Below are 23747 nucleotides of genomic sequence, written 5' to 3'. Positions count from 1 at the left end.
GATAATAGCTAAGCTATTAGTAAACAGATTAGCAGAGTATGTACCTAAAATGGTAAATCTAGACCAAACTGGATTTATTAAAAAAAGACACACAACAGACAATATTTGTAAATTTATTAACTTAATTCATGCAGTAGAAGGGAGTAAAGCGCCAACAGTAGCAGTTGCTTTAGACGCAGAGAAGGCCTTTGTCAGAGTAGAATGGAATTATTTATTCAAAGTATTGCAAAAATTCACTTTACCAGAGTATATTAATTGGATTAAAGCATTATATAAGGGGCCATTGGCGAAAGTGACAGTAAATGGATATATATCAAAGCAATTTAACTTAAGCAGGTCAACACGGCAGGGATGCCCACTATCACCCTTATTGTTCGCGTTAGCTATAGAACCACTAGCAGAATTGATAAGAACAGAAAATAATATAAAAGGGATAAAAATAAAAGACAAGGAATATAAAATCAGTTTATTTGCAGATGATATACTTAACAGAACCAGAACTATCAATAAAAGAATTATATAAGAAATTGAAGGAATATGGAGAAGTGTCGGGTTACAAGATTAACGTAAATAAAAGTGAAGCAATGCTAATGAATAATGCGGATTTCTCAAAATTTAAGAAGGAATCACCATTTAGATGGCAAATGCAAGCAATAAGATACCTAGGGATACAAATAAATAAAAATCTCGGCCATCTATATAAACTCAATTATTATCCACTAATGAAAAAAATTACAGGACGATTTAGAGCATTGGAAAGATTTACCATTAACACTAATAGGAAGGATAAACTGTATTAAAATGAACATTTTCCCAAGGATATTATACCTATTTCAGGCATTGCCAATACACTTGACAGAGAAATTCTTCAAGGAGCTAAAGAAAATAATAAGGAAATTTTTATGGAAAGGGGGGAAACCGAGGATAGCACTAGATAAATTAACAGAATGGTATAAACAAGGAGGCTTACAACTGCCAAACTTTAAAAATTATTTTAGAGCCGCACAATTAAGATACCTATCAGATTTTTACCAAACAAGGGAAAAGCCAGATTGGACTAGATTAGAACTAGATAAAATAGGGAAAAGATACCTGAACACATATTATATAAATGGGATGAAAAATTGGTACAACGTAGGAGTTCTCCAGTATTACATCATCTACTCAATATTTGGAAGAAGATTTACGTAGAAAGGAATAAAACAAATTACCAATTACCAAAACTAATATTGATGCAAAATCAGTTACTCCCTTTTATAATAGATAACCTTTCCTTTAGAGAATGGGAGAAAAAAGGGATCAAAAGAATAGAAAATTGTTTTTCAGGAAATAGATTATTATCCTTTGAACAAATGAAAGATAACTCAAGATACAGTGTTGGCATATTACCAATTGAGATCCTACTTGAAGGACAAATTAGGAAGCAGTCTGAGGTTACCAGAGGGAAGTAACTTTGAATATGTGATTACAGATACAATGATAATCAAAAGATTTATAACAAATATGTATATTAAACTGCAAGAAAAGGAGAATGAGGAAACAAATGGTAAAACTAATTTTGGGAAGATCTAAATCAGATATTAAATAAAATAACAGAAAACAATATACCAAAAAATCCAGAGATCTTCCTCCTAAGTAACATAAAAAACAAAGAATTTGGAATTGATTTGGATGGTGCACAAAAAAGATTTGTTAAGATAGCTCTAGCCGTAGCAAAAAAATGTATTATGTCAACCTGAAATTGGAAGATAATTTGAAAATACAACAATGGTATATAGAAATGAATAAATATATTCCATTAGAAAAAATAACATATAGTTTAAGAAATAATATTGAAATATTTGAACAAATATGGGAGCCTTACATGAAACACAATAGAGAAAACCTACCGGGGACATTCACTACCTAAATTAACGAAAGTAGAAGGAAATGAAAAGAATTGACTCAGTGGAATTTCTTGTTTATTTTTATTGAATGACAACATTGTTTGATTGGTTTAATGTATCTTAGATTTTGTACTTTAAATGGATGGGGGGGGAGGTAGGGAGGGTGGGATGGGAGGAAGGGGTGGGGAGAAAATGACACTATATATTTGAAAAGGAAAATGTATGTATCATGGTCAATGTGGTTTATGGTGTGTATAAAAAAAAAAATTAAAAAAAAAATTCCTGATTTCACCCACTCCTGAAAAGAACTGCTAAAAAATGTCTCCCTGTCAAACCCATTTTTGTTTTTTCTTCCTGCCTCTCATATCCTCTTTGCCTTTCTCTCCAGTCTCATCTCTTGGCTGAATTTAATGTGTCATCAATTTATCTGATATTAAACAGCAGAAGAACATATAGTAAAACTCCTTGTATCTGGGGATTAGTCAATGCTGGATAGGTGAATTTTCCGGTTGCTTGAGATTGCATGTTACGTGGATTGGCAAACTTACGACAAGGCCAATCTTGCATATTTTAACATATTTAATTGATGCAATATTTAATTGATGCCAGTTGTTTGAATTCCGGATAACAGGAGTTTTACTATATATTATGGATATAGCACATTTCTTTTGGTCCTCAATGTGGATTTTCTTTGGCCTAATTTAATTGTCACAACTATTCCCAGGTTCCTCAACTTCACAGCGTACAAGATGTCCATTTAGTCTGTCAATTCTCTGCCAGTTATTCACCTTCCATCCTATATTTCTGTAACCCATTCTCTCTGTGTGTCGATCTAGTCCACCCTGATTCTCCTACCACTCACTCATGCAAGTGACCAGTTAACCCATCAACTTGCACATTACTAAAATGAGGAAAGAAAACATGGGAGAAACCCATGCAGACATAGGGAATCACTACAAACTCTACATGTGCAGCACAATTTATTACTTAAGTGTTTTCACTTTTTTTAGATGAATTTATTTTGTGGAGGTGGATCTTTGTACCATTTTTTAAAAAAAATCTAAATTGTGTGGCGGGAAAATACAAGTTGAAGGAGTGAAAAACAAATGACCTAGTGTACGTCAGCTGTAACTAACTTGAATGAGTCCAAATTTGGGGCAACCAAAGCATTCTGAGATCCTGTGGTAGTCGTGAAGATAAATCAGTTCACATGTCACATACATTATGTAAGCAACATTGAATTAACAATTTCCCACTGTAGATTTTTCTTTGATCCATATTGGTGTTGCTGAAGTTGGGATGATATGGAACAATGCCTCACCCATGAGGGACGCTAGGTCATAATTTATGTCTCACCTGCTCTCTGATTTTACTTGCAGGCAATTACAGCTCATTCATGCAGAAAGAAATCTTTGAGCAACCTGAGTCAGTTCTCAACACAATGAGAGGAAGAGTCAACTTTGATGAGTACACAGGTAACAAGTGTTCACTTTCCCTGTTCAATGCACTGCTCATAAATAACTCTGATCCAGAGTCATGGGATTTCAGTAATCCTTAACTCACTAGAAGTCAACACCAATTGAAGCTCCTATTTCTGAGGTTATAGGTGATCTTCTATAGGGGAACACAATTATTCATTTCTATCTTTCAGCGGGCTAAACCTTGCTGTGAATCAGATTTCCAAGTAACTGCTATGCATTTCCTGGCCACTGCTAAAGCAAGCTTAACGAATTTTAGTTGCTATTTCGACAGCCACATTTTAGGTCTCGCTTCTTCTAAATTCCCCAATAAAAAAAATTCAGGTGCCTGAGGATATTGAATTCCAGTAATTTCTTTCCAGGAGATTACCCAAATCTTCTCAGGAAAGCCTCACTTTAGTGCATGACCAGGTTGAATGCAAGAAAGTACCTATTTCGAAAGCATTGGTTTGATATTTCCGATTTCAATTTTATGTAACTTTTGTGGAATAATATATAGCAAGAAGTTATATTGCACCAGCCGATACTTTAATGGTGTTCATCATGCCGTCCTGACATGACGGACCAGCAAAATGGATCAATTTCTATACCCAAATCTGATTCCCACCTTTGTCTTGATTTATCAAGCCCTTGTTTAGGGGTTCCCGGCTGAAGTAAGGAATACATTTTTGAAATAATTTTTTTATGCTCCCTTTTCAAACTAGAGTCTCTAGTTTTGCTACACTGCGGTAAGGTTAGTGCAGGGCCTAATTTGTCCCTTAAATATGATCTCTGGTTAGCAGAAAAAATATTTAAAGCCTATATTTATTCCTAATTTGCTCAAATGTCATAAATTGTCCCTGCTTATAATAATCTTCAATACATTTGACCCCTCTGGGACCAAGTTTTCAGGATTTTATTATCAACCATTAATGGAATTAACATATTTTGAGCCAGGGGTGTTTTAGGTGGGGAGGGGGCTTCTTTAGGGCCAGATAATAATTTAGAATTCCATTTATATATAAGGTTTTCTGCTATCCTCTCACCAATCTTATATAGTTCCAATTTTATACATGAAGACTTGTCTCCTCCATCAAAGAGGGAGGTGACAAATTTCAGCTGGGTTGCCCTAATATATTTTTTGAAGTCCGTGAGCATTAATCCTCCTAATTCATAATTCCGACCATGGACTCTTGCTAAGGCCCAAACCGGTAGCCCTCTGAGCTCCCAAGACTCTGAATGTGGACTTACCAGGCGCACATCCGAGTTCCTGACACTTGAACGACGCAGGCACTTGTCACGGTTAAAAGTAATCTATGTGTAATAGTCAACCCCCTAAATTTTACCCTAAAAATTGTCCACAAAATGTGACTATTACACATGTATACGGTATGTTTGCTCTCTCTCTCTAATTCTGTTCTTTTCTATACTTATTATTACATGATGACCAATAACCTTCTGAGTTATTCTACACTATCATTTCAATAAGATTGATTGAATTATTTATTTGATCTTTCACAGATCCTTTTAGTCTTTGGATCTTGTACTAATTGTTTCACATTCTATTATAAGTGTCTTATTTCACTGAAACCATGCTTTAGATGTTTCAACGTCTTTGTTCTCTCTGCTTCTTAATTCTTCTACCCTTGAAGCAAATTCTATCTTTTTATTTATATTTTATTGGTAGATTTAATGCACGAGTGCTCTCTGTTACAAACAAGAATATAATATCCTGATTTTTGCAGTGTGTGTTTTAAAGAATGATTCAGAACATTCTTGACAATTAACATTGTTTTGGCTGGCTTGTTTACTTTACAGAATGTTGATAACTAATTCATGTTTCAAACAGACTTGCATGACAATGTCAGTGTTAAAATGAAGTAAAGTAGCAGTAAATTATTTTAAACATTTAATTTAATCTTTAAGATCATGTGAATCAAGACATTGTGTTGGAGATAACCCAGAATATTAATTTCTATCAGATCAACAGAATTATGGTTTAAAATGCTGGTGGGTAAATGTAAAATTGGTCTCAGAGAAATAATCTACTCAAACGTATGGTCTATCAAGAAATTAGATGTCTGACTGAATGTGTTTAAACAAACCAGGACCATTTTAATGACCCAAATAACTTTTTCTTACATTCATCAATTAATTTGTTTCTGTCCTCATCCCTGATATTCATGTAAAAGTGAGTGATGACTGTTTTGTCCTTTCACAGTAATTCTTGGTGGCTTACAAGATCACATTAAGGAGATTCTGAGATGTAGACGCTTGATCCTCATCGCTTGTGGGACAAGTTTCCATGCTGGTGTTGCTGTAGGTAGATTTTGTGACATTTTAGCTTAAATTGTAGTTTACTCTTATTGTTAAAAGCCATGATACTATTACTTGACAAAGTAGAAGAATGTGGTGTTTATGATTTTGCATAATTAATTTTGATTGCTGCAATTTGCAGCATTAAAGTCCTTTGGGCAACAAGTATGTTATTTTTACACAGCTGCTGCTTTCCAGAATATTGTTCTAAAATTCTGAAACGCAGTCTGTAAAATGCGAAACGATATTTTACCTCTTGGACTCCGAGAGAATTTCATGGAATGCCTGCAGTCTAAACACAACTGCAGGTGTTGAGCAGCTCCGGGCTAATGTCTGGGACATTACACGTAGGTTATATGTCACAATCAACATCAACACAGTGGCATAAGCCTTCAAAAATACTGCAGCTCAGGTATTTAGTGTCAGCACACAGTGAGATCTGAATTTTTGGCATTCTGGTTGTTCCATTGAGAACGGCCACTCCGGAAGGTAAGTATGATAATGGCCGACGGGAAAAACAGTCAATTCTATGTAAAAAAAAAACATAAAGGTTGCCTTGTATGTTGTTAAGGACCATGACCATCATGATTTTCCTGCTGTTTACCTCACTGAGTTTGAGAAAGAAAAATCAGTGGTTTGATTCATGATGCTATTTATGAAGAAAAAAAATTATGGGTACGTCACCACACTGCAGAAGGTCAACCAGATCAAGGGGAATTCAGTTGATCTTTCCAGTGGTACTGTATTCAACATTAATGTATTTTTCTTTAATATGCCTTTCATCCTAAAAGTTAATTCTGTGAGCTTTGTTATTGCTTATGTTAACGTCAGGTAAATGAGCATCCCAAATTAAATTTCTTCCACAAAAAACTCCGCATACCAAATTGTTCCCTTTTTTGCCACGCTGTGTTGATTACTCCCCAATCAAAGCAGCTTCACAGTGCTTGTTAACTTTTTTTGCTTCACCTCACTGTTCTATTTGTTTATGGTGCCAAATGCTTTTAGATTTAAATAATGTTCATTTATTACTAAAAGCAAGGTAATAAATACTGAACAACATAAAAAGTGTCTGTCAGAGTTTACCAATCAGAAAACCTTGTTACTCTTCTTGAAACTGAGTTAATTTTTCTACTCTCTTTGAATCTCATTGGCCTTTAATTAGTACACAAAAGTGTTGGAGAAACTCAGCAGGCCCCGCAATATCCATAGGAGGCAAAGATACATAACTAACCTTTCGGGTCAGATCTGAAACATTGGTTATATATCTTTGCCTCCCATGGATGCTGTGAGACCTGCTGAGTTTCCCCAGCACTTTTGTGCATTAACTATAATCACAGCGTCTGCAGAGTTTCTTGTTTCACCCCACCACCAGGTTCAGGAGAAGCTCCTCCCCCTCCACCATCAGACTCCTCAACAACACACTCAATCGGGGACTCATTTAAGGACTCTTACTTCTGCACTTCGTTGATTTTTTTCCTCCTCTGTATCGCACAGTCAGTTTGTTTACATTTCTTTATTTGTTTACATGTGTACGTATTTTCTTGAGTACAGTTTTTTGTAAGCGGTATTTCTTCCTCGCCCACAGGAAAAAAAGAATCTCAGGGTTGTATGTGATGACATTTATGTACTCTGACAATAAATCTGTACTTTGAACTTTCAACAAATCTACTATGTGGCCTCTGTCAAATGTGCTGCTCTCTTTGACCAATGAGGGTAGCTCATCAAACAGTTCATTTGAGTTAGTCATCTTAACATGTTCCATGTGGACTCAAGGTTCCTGCCTACCATTGGTCCACCTTTGGCATTAGATGTTGCTCTGTGGCAACTTTACTGGAGTCATTCTAACTGCCTGCCTGTTTTCCTCCTTCAAAGGATTTCAATACAGGTCAAGTACCCCTTAATCCAGAATACATGGGACCAGAAGTATTTTGGATTTTTTTTCTGATTTTGGAACACCTTTTACAAAATGCACTCATTCACTCAGACTTAAAGATATATGCATTCACATTACAATACAAATCTTTACATATTGAAGTAGACATATATTGAAAAATCTACATTCAATAATGCATACTTAAGTCAGCTACTTCCTGTTCTCTGATTGGGGCTTCTGAACTCTATTATGTATTACCTTACGGGACTATGGACAAAAATGTTTTGGATTTTGGATCCTTTTGGATATTCGGATAAGGGGTACTGTACTGTACTTTGTACCCTGAATAAAAAGCTCCACATGAGTGAAATGGTTAATAATTGTAACGCTGCTGAGCATCCTGCTGGTTTTGGCCCTTTTCTGCTTCTTGCCAAGATTTTCTGTCTCCCAAGGCACATTTTTGTGCCTTGCTCGGATTTTGCCCAGTCATCTGACCCTTCTGCACTCAGCATTTCCATTTTCTAGGAATGTTGAAGGAAAATCTGTATACCAGAAGAGTAATTAGAGCGGTGCTCACCCACTAAAAGCTAATCTGATAGAATCCAGTCCAGCGCCTACCTGCTTCAAGCCATTCTACTTCTTTAAATGCAGACAGAAGCTTGTCTGCAAACATCCAGTTTGAGGTTTTTCTGGTAGGATTGACCGAAAGTCTATTTCTCTTTTTACTTGACTGAATTAAACCACATCCATAGATGGTCTTAAAGAGGGTTTGGAATTGAGAATGCCCTTTTGAAGTAAATCCGCAATGGGTTCGATTTGGCCTCTTGGGTGTGCTGAGTCAGTCAGCTGTGGCTTGAAGCTCCTGACACGAATAATTAGGCTATTTTTAGATGAAAATTTGTCGTTCATCGAGCTTATTAAGGGAGATGTAAAAAGGCACATTTATTAAAATGCACTATTGATAATAGTAAATTTGTTGCATTCAAATTTGTCAACGTTCTAAGACTGATCCTTTTTGTATTTCAATTTTCAGGAAAATATTTGTATGAGCTACTGACGTAAAATGGCTAATTCATAATGATAAAAAAAACGTTCAATGCTATGTCCTCCCGGATCTGTTGAATTGCTAGACAAGTTAATTGGTATTTTTTTTTTATTGGTCTGTGAACACATCAGTGCTTTGTGGTGATTTACTATTCCCACCAACTGATTCTCAGCTATGGTCCCTGCTGTGTAGATTTTGCAGCTTTCCAGTGAGACAGAAGATTCTTTCAAGGAATTCTTTTTTTTAAGAGTACCCAGTCTAGATCCCCCACTATCGAGTGAATTGTTGACTTGAACTGTTGATGTTTCTGGGTGGGACCCCTCATCGAGACTGGACGAAGAGTTCTGGCCCAAAATGTCAACTGTTATTTTTCTCCCATTGATGCTGCTCAACCCAACCCACTGACATCCTCCAGCAGATTTTTGTTTTTGATGTTTAGCCTCTCTCACAGATCTCTTGGGTTCAATATCACACAACCCTTCCCCACTGAACTCATAACACCTACATTTTTTTCATATCTTAATGAAGTGCCCAACACTGAAACATTGATTATGTATCTTTATCTTTGCTATATAAAGTACACAGTTTGACCTGCTGAGTTTCTCCAGCATTGTGTTTTCACTTCAACCATAGGGTCTGCAGACTTTCATGTTTTACTCCTAACACCAACCTTTATGAACACCTGCATTACTGACTTTTCATGTATTTTGATGTAACATTCAATAAAGGCCATGTAAAACACCCTGGGATGCTTTTTCATGTTTAAGGTGCTGGAAAAAAAATCAATATTTAATTTGGCTGAGAGCTTCCAGAAATCTAAAGATTTCTTCTCACCACAAAACTTAGTGAAGGAACTGTCCCAGTTGCCAAGCCAGCCTTTCTCCCATGCCAGATACCACCCATCATTTAGCAAACAATGAACTACTCGAAGAATTCAGCAGGTGAAACAAAGGTCAGTCAAATTTAAGGTTGGGACTTGACTGAGGGTCCTGAGCCAAAAAAACATTGATCGACTTTTTTCACCCTCGAACGCTGCCTGATCTGCTGAGTTCCTCCAATAGCTCACTGAATGTTCAGGATTCCAGTATCATCACTCTTTGTCATACCCCTCGTCTCTAAAGCCAGAGCGGGTTGTTCGAACTGAACCAAGAAAAGCCGGGTCAATGTGACCTTTTACATTTGCAATCCTGCTCGGCTCTGATACTACTTACCTTGGCGGGTAATACATGGGATGAAAATGAAACCCCCCCCCCCTTCCTCATCCCGCATTCGAAGCAGTTAAAAGGAGGTTAATTCCTGTCTTTCAACGGCTGTGTAAAAGGGGTATCTGTTTCACATCAATAATAAAGCTAATTTTGCAAATCATTCAACAAGCTTCTGACATCAAACATCTCTGCATCAACACTGTCAACTCTTAATAATATTAAAAACTTTCTTTTATGTTAATTTTGCTCAGGAAACTGCAAAATATTGAGCATTTGTATATGGGTCCTGTTTTCTTTTCCACCCTGCTGCCTAGATTGCCAAAGTAAGAAGCTGAAGGAATTGTGCAGAGCTTTGGATTTATATATCTCTTGCAGGAAATATTAATTCGATATCAAAATTGAGCGTTTGCTTTGTTTTTCTGTGGTTTTCAAGACTCGACAAGTGCTGGAAGAACTCACAGAACTGCCTGTCATGGTTGAGCTTGCTAGTGACTTCCTGGACCGCAACACTCCTGTCTTTCGAGATGATGTCTGTTTCTTTCTCAGCCAGTCAGGTACTTCATTAAGATATGGTAGAATCCCCATTATCCCGTACCTATGGGGATCGGGGATGCATATGCGGATTTTCTAATTGACTGATGCCTAATTCACCTGCATTAAGAATAAACAGTTTAAAATACAAATAAAAAAAATATCAGCATTGTAATATTTAATTATATAAATTCACTTTAATCAAATATTTTGCATAACTTTAAATTTGCTGGTACTGTAACTGCGTTGCTCTAGATACTACGTTAACCATGCCACCTTCATAATGAATCTGCCCTCCCCCACATTTACAGATAAAGCCTAATAAAGATAAAGACTCTCACTAAGCAGGGATAGGGAGATATTTTTGGAGAGTTACTCCAACGGCGAGTGGCATTGATTGGCTCTTCATCCTGGGCACTGCCATTTTATTTCAAACACAACTTTATTGAAATTTTATTCAAACAGCTGCTGTGGGTGGAGCACAACCAGGGCACTCTGCTGGGTGAATGTTTTGCTCTCGTCTTCACCAAGGGGTTGTGTGTTGCTTCAGATGTAATGTAATATTACACAAAACTTCCGTTAGTCTACCACAAGGCAGACATAGATTCACCATCAGCAGAAATTTTACAGTGTCCTTACGGTCAGAGAAAGAGAAGCAAAAGAGAGCCACTGCAGAATCACTGAGTGTCCGTGGATTCGCCTCCAGCGCTCCTTCAGCAAACCTTCAGCATCCCGAGCTCGAGACCCATGATAGGAAGCTTCTCACATTCAGTTCCGATACCTGGTACCCCTTCAGCCATTCTCCAGCAGTTCACAGCCGGGTGCAAGTCCCTTGACCGCAGTTCCCCGCAGCCTGCATGGGTTCCTCACCTCAAGTCACCAATAGCTCGCTGCTTGTGTGTTCTTCGGCCGCAAAGCCCCTCTCTCGTCCACCATGCTGTATCACTATTTCATTTGAAGATGGTTGCTGACTGGGAACAGTGAACTCAGATTATATTGAAATGCACTGAGAAACATTATCTCGTCCGACTATACGAGCATAGTATGAACGATAAATAAAGCTGACTATTGATGTGGAAACATTATAGGCCTTGAATGGTAAAAATGACAATATTGGTGCTTGAAATGCTGTGTGGCAGAATAAATTGGATACAGCTCAATAGTCCCTCTAGTCAGCAGCTGCAGCACCTCGCCAGTAACCCATGTTCAATCCTGTGTGGAGTTTTTGTTCTCCTTGTAACTCCCTGTTTCCTCTGAGTGATCAGATCTTCTCCCACGTCCTGCTTGATGGATGGGCTGTAGGAAAGATGGTAGGTTGCCCATTCTAAATAACCCTTTGTGTGTCGCTGAGTGGTTGACATTGTGGGAAGAATACAGTAGAAGCCCAACAATCCTGACTGTTTGGGTATTGAGTCAGTCCAGATTTTCTCATACACGGTGAATAGTGGGGCACTGAAGAATGCGGTAGAACTGGGACCTGGGAATACAGACACATAATTCCCAGAAAGTGCCATCACAGGTGGATAGGGTTGTAAAGAGAGCTTTTTGGTATATTGGCCTTCATAAATCAAAATATTGCATATAGGAGTTGGGATGTTATGGTAAAGTTGTATAAGACATTGGTGAGGCCAAATTTGGAGTACAGGCATACCCTATATCTTTGGCTTGGCTTCGCGGACGAAGATTTATGGAGGGGGTAAAAGTCCATGTCAGCTGCAGGCTCGATTGTGGCTGACAAGTCCGATGCGGGACAGGCAGATACGGTTGCAGTGGTTGCAGGGGAAAATTGGTTGTTTGGGGTTGGGTGTTGGGTTTTTCCTCCTTTGTCTTTTGTCAGTGAGGTGGGCTCTGCGGTCTTCTTCAAAGGAGGTTGCTGCCCGCCGAACTGTGAGGCGCCAAGATGCACGGTTTGAGGCGATATCAGCCCGCTGGTGGTGGTCAATGTGGCAGGCACCAAGAGATTTCTTTAGGCAGTCCTTGTACTTCTTCTTTGGTGCACCTCTGTCACGGTGGCCAGTGGAGAGCTCGCCATATAACACGATCTTGGGAAGGCGATGGTCCTCCATTCTGGAGACGTGACCCACCCAGCGCAGCTGGATCTTCAGCAGCGTGGACTCGATGCTGTGGCCTCTGCCATCTCGAGAAGTCGCTCCAATGAATTTTGAGGATGGAGCGGAGACAACGCTGGTGGAAGCGTTCTAGGAGCCGTAGGTGATGCCGGTAGAGGACCCATGATTCGGAGCCGAACAGGAGTGTGGGTATGACAACGGCTCTGTATACGCTAATCTTTGTGAGGTTTTTCAGTTGGTTGTTTTTCCAGACTCTTTTGTGTAGTCTTCCAAAGGCGCTATTTGCCTTGGCGAGTCTGTTGTTTATCTCGTTGTCGATCCTTGCATCTGATGAAATGGTGCAGCCGAGATAGGTAAACTGGTTGACCGTTTTGAGTTTTGTGTGCCCGATGGAGATGTGGGGGGGCTGGTAGTCATGGTGGGGAGCTGGCTGATGGAGGACCTCCGTTTTCTTCAGGCTGACTTCCAGGCCAAACATTTTGGCAGTTTCCGCAAAACAGGATGTCAAGCGCTGAAGAGCTGGCTCTGAATGGGCAACTAAAGTGGCATCGTCTGCAAAGAGTAGTTCACGGACAAGTTTCTCTTGTGTCTTGTTGTGAGCTTGCAGGCGCCTCAGATTGAAGAGACTGCCATCCGTGCGGTACCGGATGTAAACAGCATCTTCATTGTTGAGGTCTTTCATGGCTTGGTTCAGCATCATGCTGAAGAAGATTGAAAAGAGGGTTGGTGCGAGAACACAGCCTTGCTTCACGCCATTGTTAATGGAGAAGGGTTCAGAGAGCTCATTGCTGTATCTGACCCGACCTTGTTGGTTTTCGTGCAGTTGGATAATCATGTTGAGGAACTTTGGGGGGCATCCGATGCGCTCTAGTATTTGCCAAAGCCCTTTCCTGCTCACGGTGTCGAAGGCTTTGGTGAGGTCAACAAAGGTGATGTAGAGTCCTTTGTTTTGTTCAAAGGCAAAGTCCTCCTCAGTGACAAGATCTCCATCCTCAACCGATGGTCAGAACACTTCCAATCTCTTTTCAGTGCCAACCGCTCAGTCCAAGATTCCGCCCTGCTCCAGCTCCCTCAACAGCCCCTAAGGCTAGAGCTGGATGAGGTCCTCACCCAGGATGAGACATATAAGGCAATTGAACAACTGAAAAGTGGCAAAGCAGCAGGTATGGATGGAATCCCCCCCAGAGGTCTGGAAGGCTGGCGGCAAAACTCTGCATGTCAAACTGCATGAGTTTTTCAAGCTTTGTAGGGACCAAGGAAAACTGCCTCAGGACCTTCGTGATGCCATCATCATCACCCTGTACAAAAACAAAGGCGAGAAATCAGACTGCTCAAACTACAGGGGAATCACGCTGCTCTCCATTGCAGGCAAAATCTTCGCTAGGATTCTCCTAAATAGAATAATACCTAGTGTCGCCGAGAATATTCTCCCAGAATCACAGTGCGGCTTTCGCGCAAACAGAGGAACTACTGACATGGTCTTTGCCCTCAGACAGCTCCAAGAAAAGTGCAGAGAACAAAACAAAGGACTCTACATCACCTTTGTTGACCTACCCTATATAACACTTTCGAAAAGCACAGGTTTTGATATAATGTGGTTTGAAATTTCTGACCCACGGTTAAAGTTTTATTGTTGTTGCTATTTAAGCCACCTTATAATAATTGCAAGACTCTAGTTTAAAATATTTGAAATATTGGCGCTGAGCTGTGGAATAGAGAGTTAAGTGGCTCTGTTGAAAGGGACCCCGCTGTGATTGGGGTCCCTGCACTATCCCACCATACACTGCCATACACTGACGGGAATCAGTTTTTTTTTGTCTCTGCTCTGATGTGGCAGACCAGCGAGTTTCCAAACCACTGAGTGATGCCAGTTTGTAGGGGAGGGGAACCCCCTGGAATTTGCTGTGGAATGGAGAGAGTTAAGTGGCTGTGTTGAAAGTTGTTGCTGTCCCCTGCTGTGATTGGGCTCCCTGCAGTATCCCGCGATGGTACCGATCTAATTTTCGTGGAAGTCTCATGTGAGCGATTTGACACAAATCTGCATTAGACAAATATTTTCTTAAATAAACGATGTTCACTAATTGCCAATAATTATCATTTTTTATACTTCCCTTTTATAGGATTGGAACGTATTACATTAATGTGCATTGAAATAATGCTTTGAACTGTGCAGTTTTCCATCGCATTGAACTTGTTTGGAACGTATTGACCGTGTTATACAGGGTATGCCTGCATTGTGTGCAGTTTTGGTCATCTAACGACAGGTAAAATATCGCGAAGATAGAAGGAGTGCAGAGAAGATTTACTAGGATATTGTCTGGACTTCAGGAACGGAGTTACAGGGAAAGGTTAAGCAGTTAGGACTTTATTCCCTGGAGATTAGATAGAGGCATTTAAAATTAAGGGAGGGACAGACAGAGTATATGTAGATAGACTTTCCTTTAGGTGAGATACAAACCAGTGGACATGGGTTAAGAGTGAAAGGGAAAAAGTTTAGGGTGAACATGAGGGGGAACTTCTTCACACAGAGAGTGATGGGAGTGTGGAATGAGCTGCCAGATGAGTTGGTGAATGCAGGCTTAATTTTAACATTGAAGAAGAATTTGGATCAGTACAAAAAAAAGGTTCGGCGTAGACTAGAAGATATTAAAGGGCCTGATTCTGTGCTGTAGTGTTCTATGGTTCTCGGGCAGTACTTTTAAAATTCAAATTTAAGGAGGAATAAAGAAGAGATGAACAGGTTAGTTTTGATAATTTATTCATGAGAAAATATAGCATGCTTTATTTATCAAAATGAGCAATTTTAAAGAAAATTTTTAAAAAAAAGCCATTATGCCTCTGTGGCATGCACACATAAGGCCGCTAAATTTGTAAAGTTTGAGAGTTTTTGAAAAGTCTGGATTCTCGGATGGTCCAGATTTCTGGCATCTGAATTTATGGACTTTTACTCTATAATAGGATTAGTGGAGGATTGGTGTAAATGAGTTGCTTGTTGATCAGCAATGAGTTTGTGAGATGAAGGGCCTTTTCCCATGCTATAAGATGATGACTTTAAAACAATGCAGATGTCAGAAACCTGAAATAAAAAAAGAAGATGCTGGAAATACTCAGCATGTCAGGTAGCCCCTGTAGAGAGATAAAAGATGATGAACATTTTAGGCTGAGGACCTCTAAATGGACCTGGCAAAATTTAGAAATGAATTTTGAAATAAAATTTTCTGTTTTTAATTGCAGCACATATGGCTTTGTTTGACAGGGTACCCACTGTATATGCTGGCATATAAGACCACTCTTGTATAAGACATACCACAGAATTTCCACTTACAATCTAGGTTATAAGCTATACTCACTGTATGAGGCGGCCCCAAGTCTTAGTGCCCCACAGTACTTTACCAGCTATCCCACTGACCAGTGGAGTGATGCTGTCACAATATTTTAAAAGCAAATGACCCAGTAAAGGTTTAAATTTTTTTAGCATATTTTAAAATAAACCACCATCATCTCCTTGAAGAGACCGCTGTCGGACTGGGTGGATGGACCCTGCAGGGGAGCGATGAGACTTCAAGGTTTGCATTGTATACTTGGCATTAAAAGTCGACCCCTGGTTTTGTGGTAACATCTTTTTAAAGTTTCTTGCATTTACTGTACTTAAAAATATTGTCTTGAAATTGTATTTAAAGTGCCACTGTGTAATATATTTAAGTCCGCATCGTCATATTTTTCAAATGGCATTAATCTTCATGGAATAAATGAGCTAACGTCTCAATTCAAGGACCGCAAAGAACTGAAGCCAAATGTCTATCAAGTATTGATAGAGTCTCAGCACAGGAACAGAGTGGGCTGCTCATCTCATTGAGGCTGTTTAACTTTTCAGATAGATCACAGGATGTCAACTTCATCTTTGTACCTCCGTACCATACCTAAAACAATTTTTCAGAATTCCATTTTGAATTTATCCCCCAACCATTTTAATCATGGTCCCATTTTTAAGCAGTCTTGACTGAAGTCCTTTTTAACATTTCTCTCATCCCAATTTTAAGATTGTGCCTCCTGCTGTGTACTCTGCCAGAGGAAGAAATAGATTTACTGTCTTTTAGTTCCTCTTAACTCTGGTGAACATGTCTCTTTCAACTCAAACCCAGTGTAATTTTCCATGTGGAAAAATAGCTGCAATGGGTACTGTGTCTCAGCATTGCAATCTCATGGATCACTAAATCTATGGGTTTAACCGTCACTTTGATATCTCTGCTGTATTCCAATTAAGCTCAACATTAAATATAGGAACAGCGTCTTTTATTTCAGCTAAAGCTTTCAGGCAACATTGAGTTATACGATTTCAGATAATTAATGTTTCTAGCACTTATATTTCAGATATCCAGCATTCCTCCGACATTTTGGAATTTCAGATAATGATCTTACATATGCAGATTGATACTTAGTTCCCAATTTTTACCTTTCACCGCTTCTGCTATATTTCCCCTGCCTTCCAACCTATCGTAAACCTTGCCTTATCTTCTTCCTCCATCTCCATTTCCCATGCATTGTTTTCAGAATTGCCAGCTAGTGACCTGAAATATTAACTTGCCTTCTCCTCACATTTTACATTCCCGACACCTGTGAGATTTTGTTCCCTTCGTACCACTGGATCAGTTTCTGTCATATAAATAGATGTACATTCCATTTACCTGATGTATTTGTTTATTTTTAGGAGAAACAGCTGACACTTTGATGGCACTGAGATACTGTAAGGAGAGGGGTGCCCTGACTGTTGGTATCACAAACACAGTTGGTAGCTCTATCTCTCGTGAGACAGACTGTGGCGTGCATATCAATGCGGGGCCTGAAATTGGAGTTGCCAGCACCAAGGCAAGTCTTAAGAATTGATCCTCTTATTTACCGATGCATTTTTCAATTGGTATTTTTATTATGATTTTCCCATGTAAGTGGGTTTTCTTTTACACAGAAGTGCTGGAGAAACACATCAGAGGAGGCAAAGATAGATCACCAATGTTTCGGGCCTGAGCCCTTCGTTAAATTTGTATCGTTTGATGAAGAGCTCAAACCCAAAACATTGGTGATCTATCTTTGCCTCCTCTGGACGCTGCGAGACCTGCTGAGTTTCTCCAGCACTTTTGTGTATTTACTACAATCACAGGGTTTTCTTTTATCTGGGCAGCAATGCAATCTGAAGGGTGTGCCTTTTTAACAATCCTTCCTTCATGAAATCCTTCCTTCATGAAATAGGAATATCTCTCCTTTTGACTCTTCACTCCATTCTGACATCTTTTTTCACTTTTCCCTCACCTCTCCCGAAGTTTGTGGGTTTTTTTAAGCTTTCTGGCCGTCTTTGATCTCTTGCCCAGGTGAATTCTTCACCTCTTCAAACACCAAGTGGAATATTTGAATGGCCCTTTACAATTTGTCCTCATTCAAGAAATGCGCAGCCCCATCAGTCTGAGTCCAGTAGATAAAATACAGCTTGTAGACTGTCTTGCTAGCTGTTTATCTATTTTTTAATGTACTCTTCTCTTCAGTTGTGCACCCAGCATCTTTATGGCTTCTACCTTCTAGAATGCACATTATAACAACCCAGAAAGGTTGAGTACAATATCCACCAGGATCAGTGTCTCCATTTATTGTTAAAACTTGTTTTCCAAGACCACTGATGAACATTGCACATTTTAGTTGGCTCCATTCCGAAGAGATAACATGCGTCAACATTAAATAGATGTGAATGAGAGCAAGTTTTCATGAAATTAAACATTTGCAGGCACTGCACAGAGCTTGTTTTCCTGTTTCATGCACCAACACCTAGTGTATGCAGGTAAAAAGAAGCATAGTTTATATAATCTTTCAGTAAAATTGATAGAGTATTTCTCCTAGAAGTTTGCATCTGTTTCGAAGCCAAGGAATGAAGTCAGTTTGCCACATTTTTCTTCAGTAAAATCACTCAAGTCACTACTGGTCCCCTCAGAGGACGATTGTGGAAAACAACTGGAATCTGTCAGGAGGAGAGGGGTGGGGTTCATTTGGGAGAATTTTTTTCCACTGTGCTTCAACGTTATCCACTGCCTGCCAGCAATAGTCTGCCCTTGTGTTTTGTGCGGTATGTAAAACTGGTATGTTTCAAATTGGACAGAAAGCAGCAATTAGGGAAGTGCGTTCATAGAATGGAACAGTTCCATTCGTCCCTGTGGCTGAAGTTTAGTCTGGTAGAGGGACTTATTTTTACTGATGTAATGTTGCTTTTAGAGCCTCAATTCTGAGGCTTTTCACTCCTACTCAAGTAAGCAAATGAGATATCGTGCCAAGATAGCCTTTGATATTTGGGTTGTGTTTGAAAACAAATAAAAAGCTTCTGCAGATCTCCTTTATTAAAATTAATTTCTGTCCCTAAGAAATTTCTTTGGTTCTTCTTAGTATGCCAACTTAGACAAATATGCAGTGAAGCTCTACATCCCTTGGTTCCCTCATTTTGGTTCTTGGTTCAGTCTGTCATTTTAAATACAAGCTTCACTTCAGCAGGGAATACAACTTAAACTGTAAAACTAGGTATAAATTTGCAGAATAATATAATCACCATTGAATCCTGTGTCTTTTTATATTTTCTTTTTTTGTAATATTTTATTTACCAATTTAAATGTATTTAACAATCAACAATCATACCAAATACAAAACATCAAGAGAACCCTTCCTCTCTACATAAGTCCTATTAAACAGAAAAAGAATAATTTAAAAAAATCAACCCATTGTCGGTGCGTACAGTAAAATATATGGAGATATGATAACCCCACAGTGTTAAAATCCTTACAGAGGTCTACTGGCTGGCCAGTAGCGATCGTAACCCTATATTGATGCCAGTGAAGTGCCTATATGCTCTAAATAAGGCTGTCAGATTTTTAGGGAGGTGTTCTATCCCTTCCTGTGACCTTTTCAAGTAGGATGCAGCTGTTCATCTCTGAAGACCACCTATCCATGAGTAGACGGGAGTCAGACTTCCGTGTACCGCTATGCATTTCTGTGAATTTAATCTGAGAATTAGTTTGTTATCTACCAACCATGGTAAAGTTCCCCAGAAGATAAAGCTCTGGGTCTACAGGGAAGGTGACTCCTGATGACTTTTTATATTTTCAATTGACAGTAAAGTTTCTGACTATGTTTTAATGGTCTTCTTGACACTGAGGTTGCTTAACACTGAATGAGTGCAGAGGTTGCTATCTTTGTGTCCTAATTACCACAAATATTTTGGAATTCAGCAATAATTTGCATTGTTCTGTTTTCACCCAGGCTTATACCAGCCAATTTATCTCACTTGTGATGTTTGCACTATTGATGTGTGAAGATAGAATTTCAATGCAGGAGAGAAGAAAGGAGATTATTCGGGGTCTGAAGACACTTCCAGGTAAATAAGGGGAGCATTCAATGTAGCATCTCTGGTAACCATGAAGGGAATAAAAGGGCAAACACCAACAAACGGGAGGTAAATTACAGAAAGATAAATCACATAAATTTCAAGACTGTTTCACTTTCACCGTCTTTTGACTTTTTCCATTTTAATTCTGGTGACATTTGTCAGAAATTGTACACATTTAGTTTCATCATCATTCAGATGCCTTGTCATTCGGCGTGGGCGATCATGTCTCTCCATCACGGTCTCTGATCCTCCAAATTGTCTTTGTTGCCTCCCCTGTTCTCCTTCGGTGAAGGCTCCATCTTTGAGCTGAGACTGTAGTTGATATTGAGTTCCTGATTGTACAAGGGGAAAATACTGAAGTAGTTTCCCGTCGCCTTCTTCAGTTGCTATTGGATGAGTAACCCTGGTCACTGATCTGCAGATTCATCTGCCCAGTGTTTTTAGTTTTACCACCATAAATTCCAGTTTGTAGAATCTGCTTGTAAAAAACCATCCACCATCTGCAATCCATGGCTTCACATGACCCTGATTGGGTACTACAGCTTGCCCAAGGATGACCTGTAGGCTATCAGATGGAAGGAGCACCCTGCACCTCCTTTTGCTGAGCAATTATATCCCAAATATTAAATGGTGTGGTAGAATTACCAAAATATTTCAACTTGCAACCCTGTTACAGAAGTCTTCTGCATCAGAGGCAATAATGCTAAAAAATAAATTACCCTCATCAGACTGCATGAGAATTGCAATGTAGATTGCAATTGTTAATTGCAGTATACAATATAATTGACTGCATCATATAAACCTAATCACAGCACCATGATATTTAATGAATGTAAATGGAGTCCTACAACATGGAACAGGCCCTTCAGCACAACTCACTCGTGCTGTCCAAATTGGCATTCTGGGTTAATCCCATTTACTTGTGATTGGTATCTCCTTCTAAACCCTTCCCATCTGTCCAAATGATTTTTGAAAGTCAAGGCTATACCCACTTCTATAGTTTCATCTGACAATATAAATCCTCTGTAAATATTAAAAATTGGGGCAGAAGTAGCCCATATTTCTTGGGTGTGCTAGACAAATAATGACAAGCTTATCCATCAACTTCACTTGCCAACTTTATCCACATATCCAGAGTATTATCAATCTCAGTATTGTATGAGAAGGGAGAATATTCAGAAAATACATTTCTAAATGGTCTGAAGTTGTGATATTTTGTCCATGTTCCTTTAGCAGTGAAACTGTAGCTCCACCCTTTAAATTCCCTCTCAAAATTTAAAAGATGTAAATGAGATAAAATAACACTGGGCAACAATTTTTTTAAATTTTAAATTTATTTAAATATTCTTTCAAATTTCAAATTTAGACTTACTGCACAATAACAGGCCATTTTGGCCCTCGAGACCAAGCCGCTCATATAAACTACACTCCCTGTACGTTTTGTAGGTTTCATAAGGTTTGCGTCCTGAAAAAAAATTGAGAATTATTGTAGACAACTTCAGGATGAAGACAGATATTTTCTGATTTACTGAATCACGCAGGAAGTTGGAATTTTAATTGAATTTAGCATGTTTAATCGCAGAATGATGCTGATACATTTACGTTAGTTCAACTGACCTAAAAATGTTTTACCGCTGATTTTCGTTTATACTCAGCAACTGATACCTCTTCTATCGGTGTCCAACAATAGTTGGCCAGCATTGATGGACTCCAGTTGCCCTGATATTGCTTTTCCATGGTCACAACATCCTGGTGAAACTTTTCACTGACTGCACCAAGATCAGCAGGGAAGAAGTCTAAGTTTGAATGCAGAAAATGAATTTTCAAAGAAATGTTGCACTTCATTGTTTTGTATGTTTGAAGTCGACACAGTAAAATATGTCAGAAAATCACAAAAAGCAATTGTATCTAAAAAAAACAGTATGTGATGGGAAATTTTAAGGTGATTTTTGACATCACCGGCTCAAAATCCATAAAATACACCCAAAAGTTCAGGAAGCAAAATCTTCATTTTCCAGTATTATCTTTAATTCTGTTCTGGGATGCGTTGAGTCTTCCCAGTTATCACATCCTGGTTCAGTGAAGAGAAACTTAGATGAGTCTCTAAAGTCCCAGGTGCAAATGAATTTCATGTAACAGGATCTTTGCTCCACTATGTTCTTTCTGATTTAAATATCTGGTATAAAAACCCCTTGAATGAACTAGGGTAAAATAAATTGAACACTCTTTTAGTCATTAACCAGGAATAAATGCTACCACATTATGGCACCAGAAGACAAAGAGCAGAAATAGGGTGTTCAGCCCATCGATTTAATCATGAGCTGATCCATTTTCCCACTCAGCCCCACTGCCCAGCTTTCTCCACATCACCTCTTACGATTTGGCTAATTAAGAATTTGTCAATCGCTGTCATAAATACACCCAATGACATGCCTCCACAACTGCCTGTGGCAACAAATTCACAGATTTACCACTCCCTGGTTACTTCTGTAATGCTATTAACAAATTGTTTTTTCTTTGAAGTTGACTGGCTTGTTGCATCACCACAGAGATAGATGTTCATTGCTGTGACAAGAGCTCTCAGCAAATCTGCCACAAGCCGATTAAGCCTTCACAGAGTTTCAAGTTTTATCCGCATACCCACCACCACATATTGGATGAGAACAAATCATGTTAATCTTTGCTTTTGAATAAATTGTTGTATTACTCAGGAACCCATGTTGGTAAGATGGCATGTGAGTCGTAAAGACAAATTTAGAATTAATAGCGATTTTATTTTTTTTAATGCTCTCACTTCTTTTTCCTCTTTCGCGTTCTCTTCCTACCTCATTTTCCCTTTTCTTTATGATTCATTTATTTTTCTCATTTTGTTCTTCCACTTCAATTTTTTTCCACCTTGTCCCTTTTCATCTTTTAGATCTTATTAAAGAAGTCCTAACCCTGGATGAGGAGATACAGAACCTTGCTCGAGAACTGTACCAACAGAAATCCGTGCTCATCATGGGACGTGGTTATCACTATGCCACCTGTTTGGAAGGAGCATTGGTGAGTTAGGTTGATGGAGAAGGGCCATGTGCTTTATGGTTCCTTTATATATATGTATTCTTTAACTCTTATTATAATTTTGGCATAAGCTTGTGTTTCACAGTGCTGTCATTTACAAGTTTTATAAGGTGAAACAAATATAAAATCAAGCCAAACAGCCCTGTTGGGTCATAACTCATCTCATAATAATGTTCAAATAATTTCCCACAAGATTTAGAAATGACCTTTTAGAAATAACAAAGATCATTTTTGCAAATGAGTAAAAAGTCTTAGCTTAATGATTCCTTGTCTCCAATTAACAGACTATTCCAGCTGTTCTCTTTCCCAGTCTCTCTCCAGTCTTGTGTGCAAGAGTAGCTTCTTTCTATTCAGCTATAACTCGCCAAGGCAAATAGCGCCTTTGGAAGACTACACAAAAGAGTCTGGAAAAACAACCAACTGAAAAACCTCACAAAGATAAGCGTATACAGAGCCGTTGTCATACCCACACTCCTGTTCGGCTCCGAATCATGGGTCCTCTACCGGCATCACCTACGGCTCCTAGAACGCTTCCACCAGCGTTGTCTCCGCTCCATCCTCAACATCCATTGGAGCGCTTTCATCCCTAACGTCGAAGTACTCGAGATGGCAGAGGTCGACAGCATCGAGTCCACGCTGCTGAAGATCCAGCTGCGCTGGATGGGTCACGTCTCCAGAATGGAGGACCATCGCCTTCCCAAGATCGTGTTATATGGCGAGCTCTCCACTGGCCACCGTGACAGAGGTGCACCAAAGAAAAGGTACAAGGACTGCCTAAAGAAATCTCTTGGTGCCTGCCACATTGACCACCGCCAGTGGGCTGATATCGCCTCAAACCGTGCATCTTGGCGCCTCACAGTTTGGCGGGCAGCAACCTCCTTTGAAGAA

The 23747-nt window shown here is 39.1% G+C and overlaps 1 protein-coding gene across 2 annotated transcripts in view; it reads left to right on the top strand.

Annotated features, from left to right (window-relative positions):
- The window catches only part of LOC138754139 (glutamine--fructose-6-phosphate aminotransferase [isomerizing] 1), a 113536-nt gene that overhangs the window by 65535 nt on the left and 24254 nt on the right, over positions 1-23747 (top strand). For both annotated transcript variants that reach the window (XM_069917998.1, XM_069917997.1), the window contains 6 exons: positions 3266-3361; positions 5565-5662; positions 10216-10336; positions 17091-17248; positions 19670-19784; positions 22714-22841. In XM_069917998.1, coding sequence (XP_069774099.1) covers positions 3266-3361; positions 5565-5662; positions 10216-10336; positions 17091-17248; positions 19670-19784; positions 22714-22841 — 716 coding nt within the window. The remainder of the gene's footprint in view (positions 1-3265; positions 3362-5564; positions 5663-10215; positions 10337-17090; positions 17249-19669; positions 19785-22713; positions 22842-23747) is intronic.

The sequence above is a fragment of the Narcine bancroftii genome, chromosome 2 (assembly GCF_036971445.1).
Source record: "Narcine bancroftii isolate sNarBan1 chromosome 2, sNarBan1.hap1, whole genome shotgun sequence".
NCBI classification, from domain to species: Eukaryota; Metazoa; Chordata; class Chondrichthyes; order Torpediniformes; family Narcinidae; genus Narcine; species Narcine bancroftii.
Note: the sequence above shows the minus strand (reverse complement) of the source record. Positions and strands in the feature narration are given on the sequence as shown.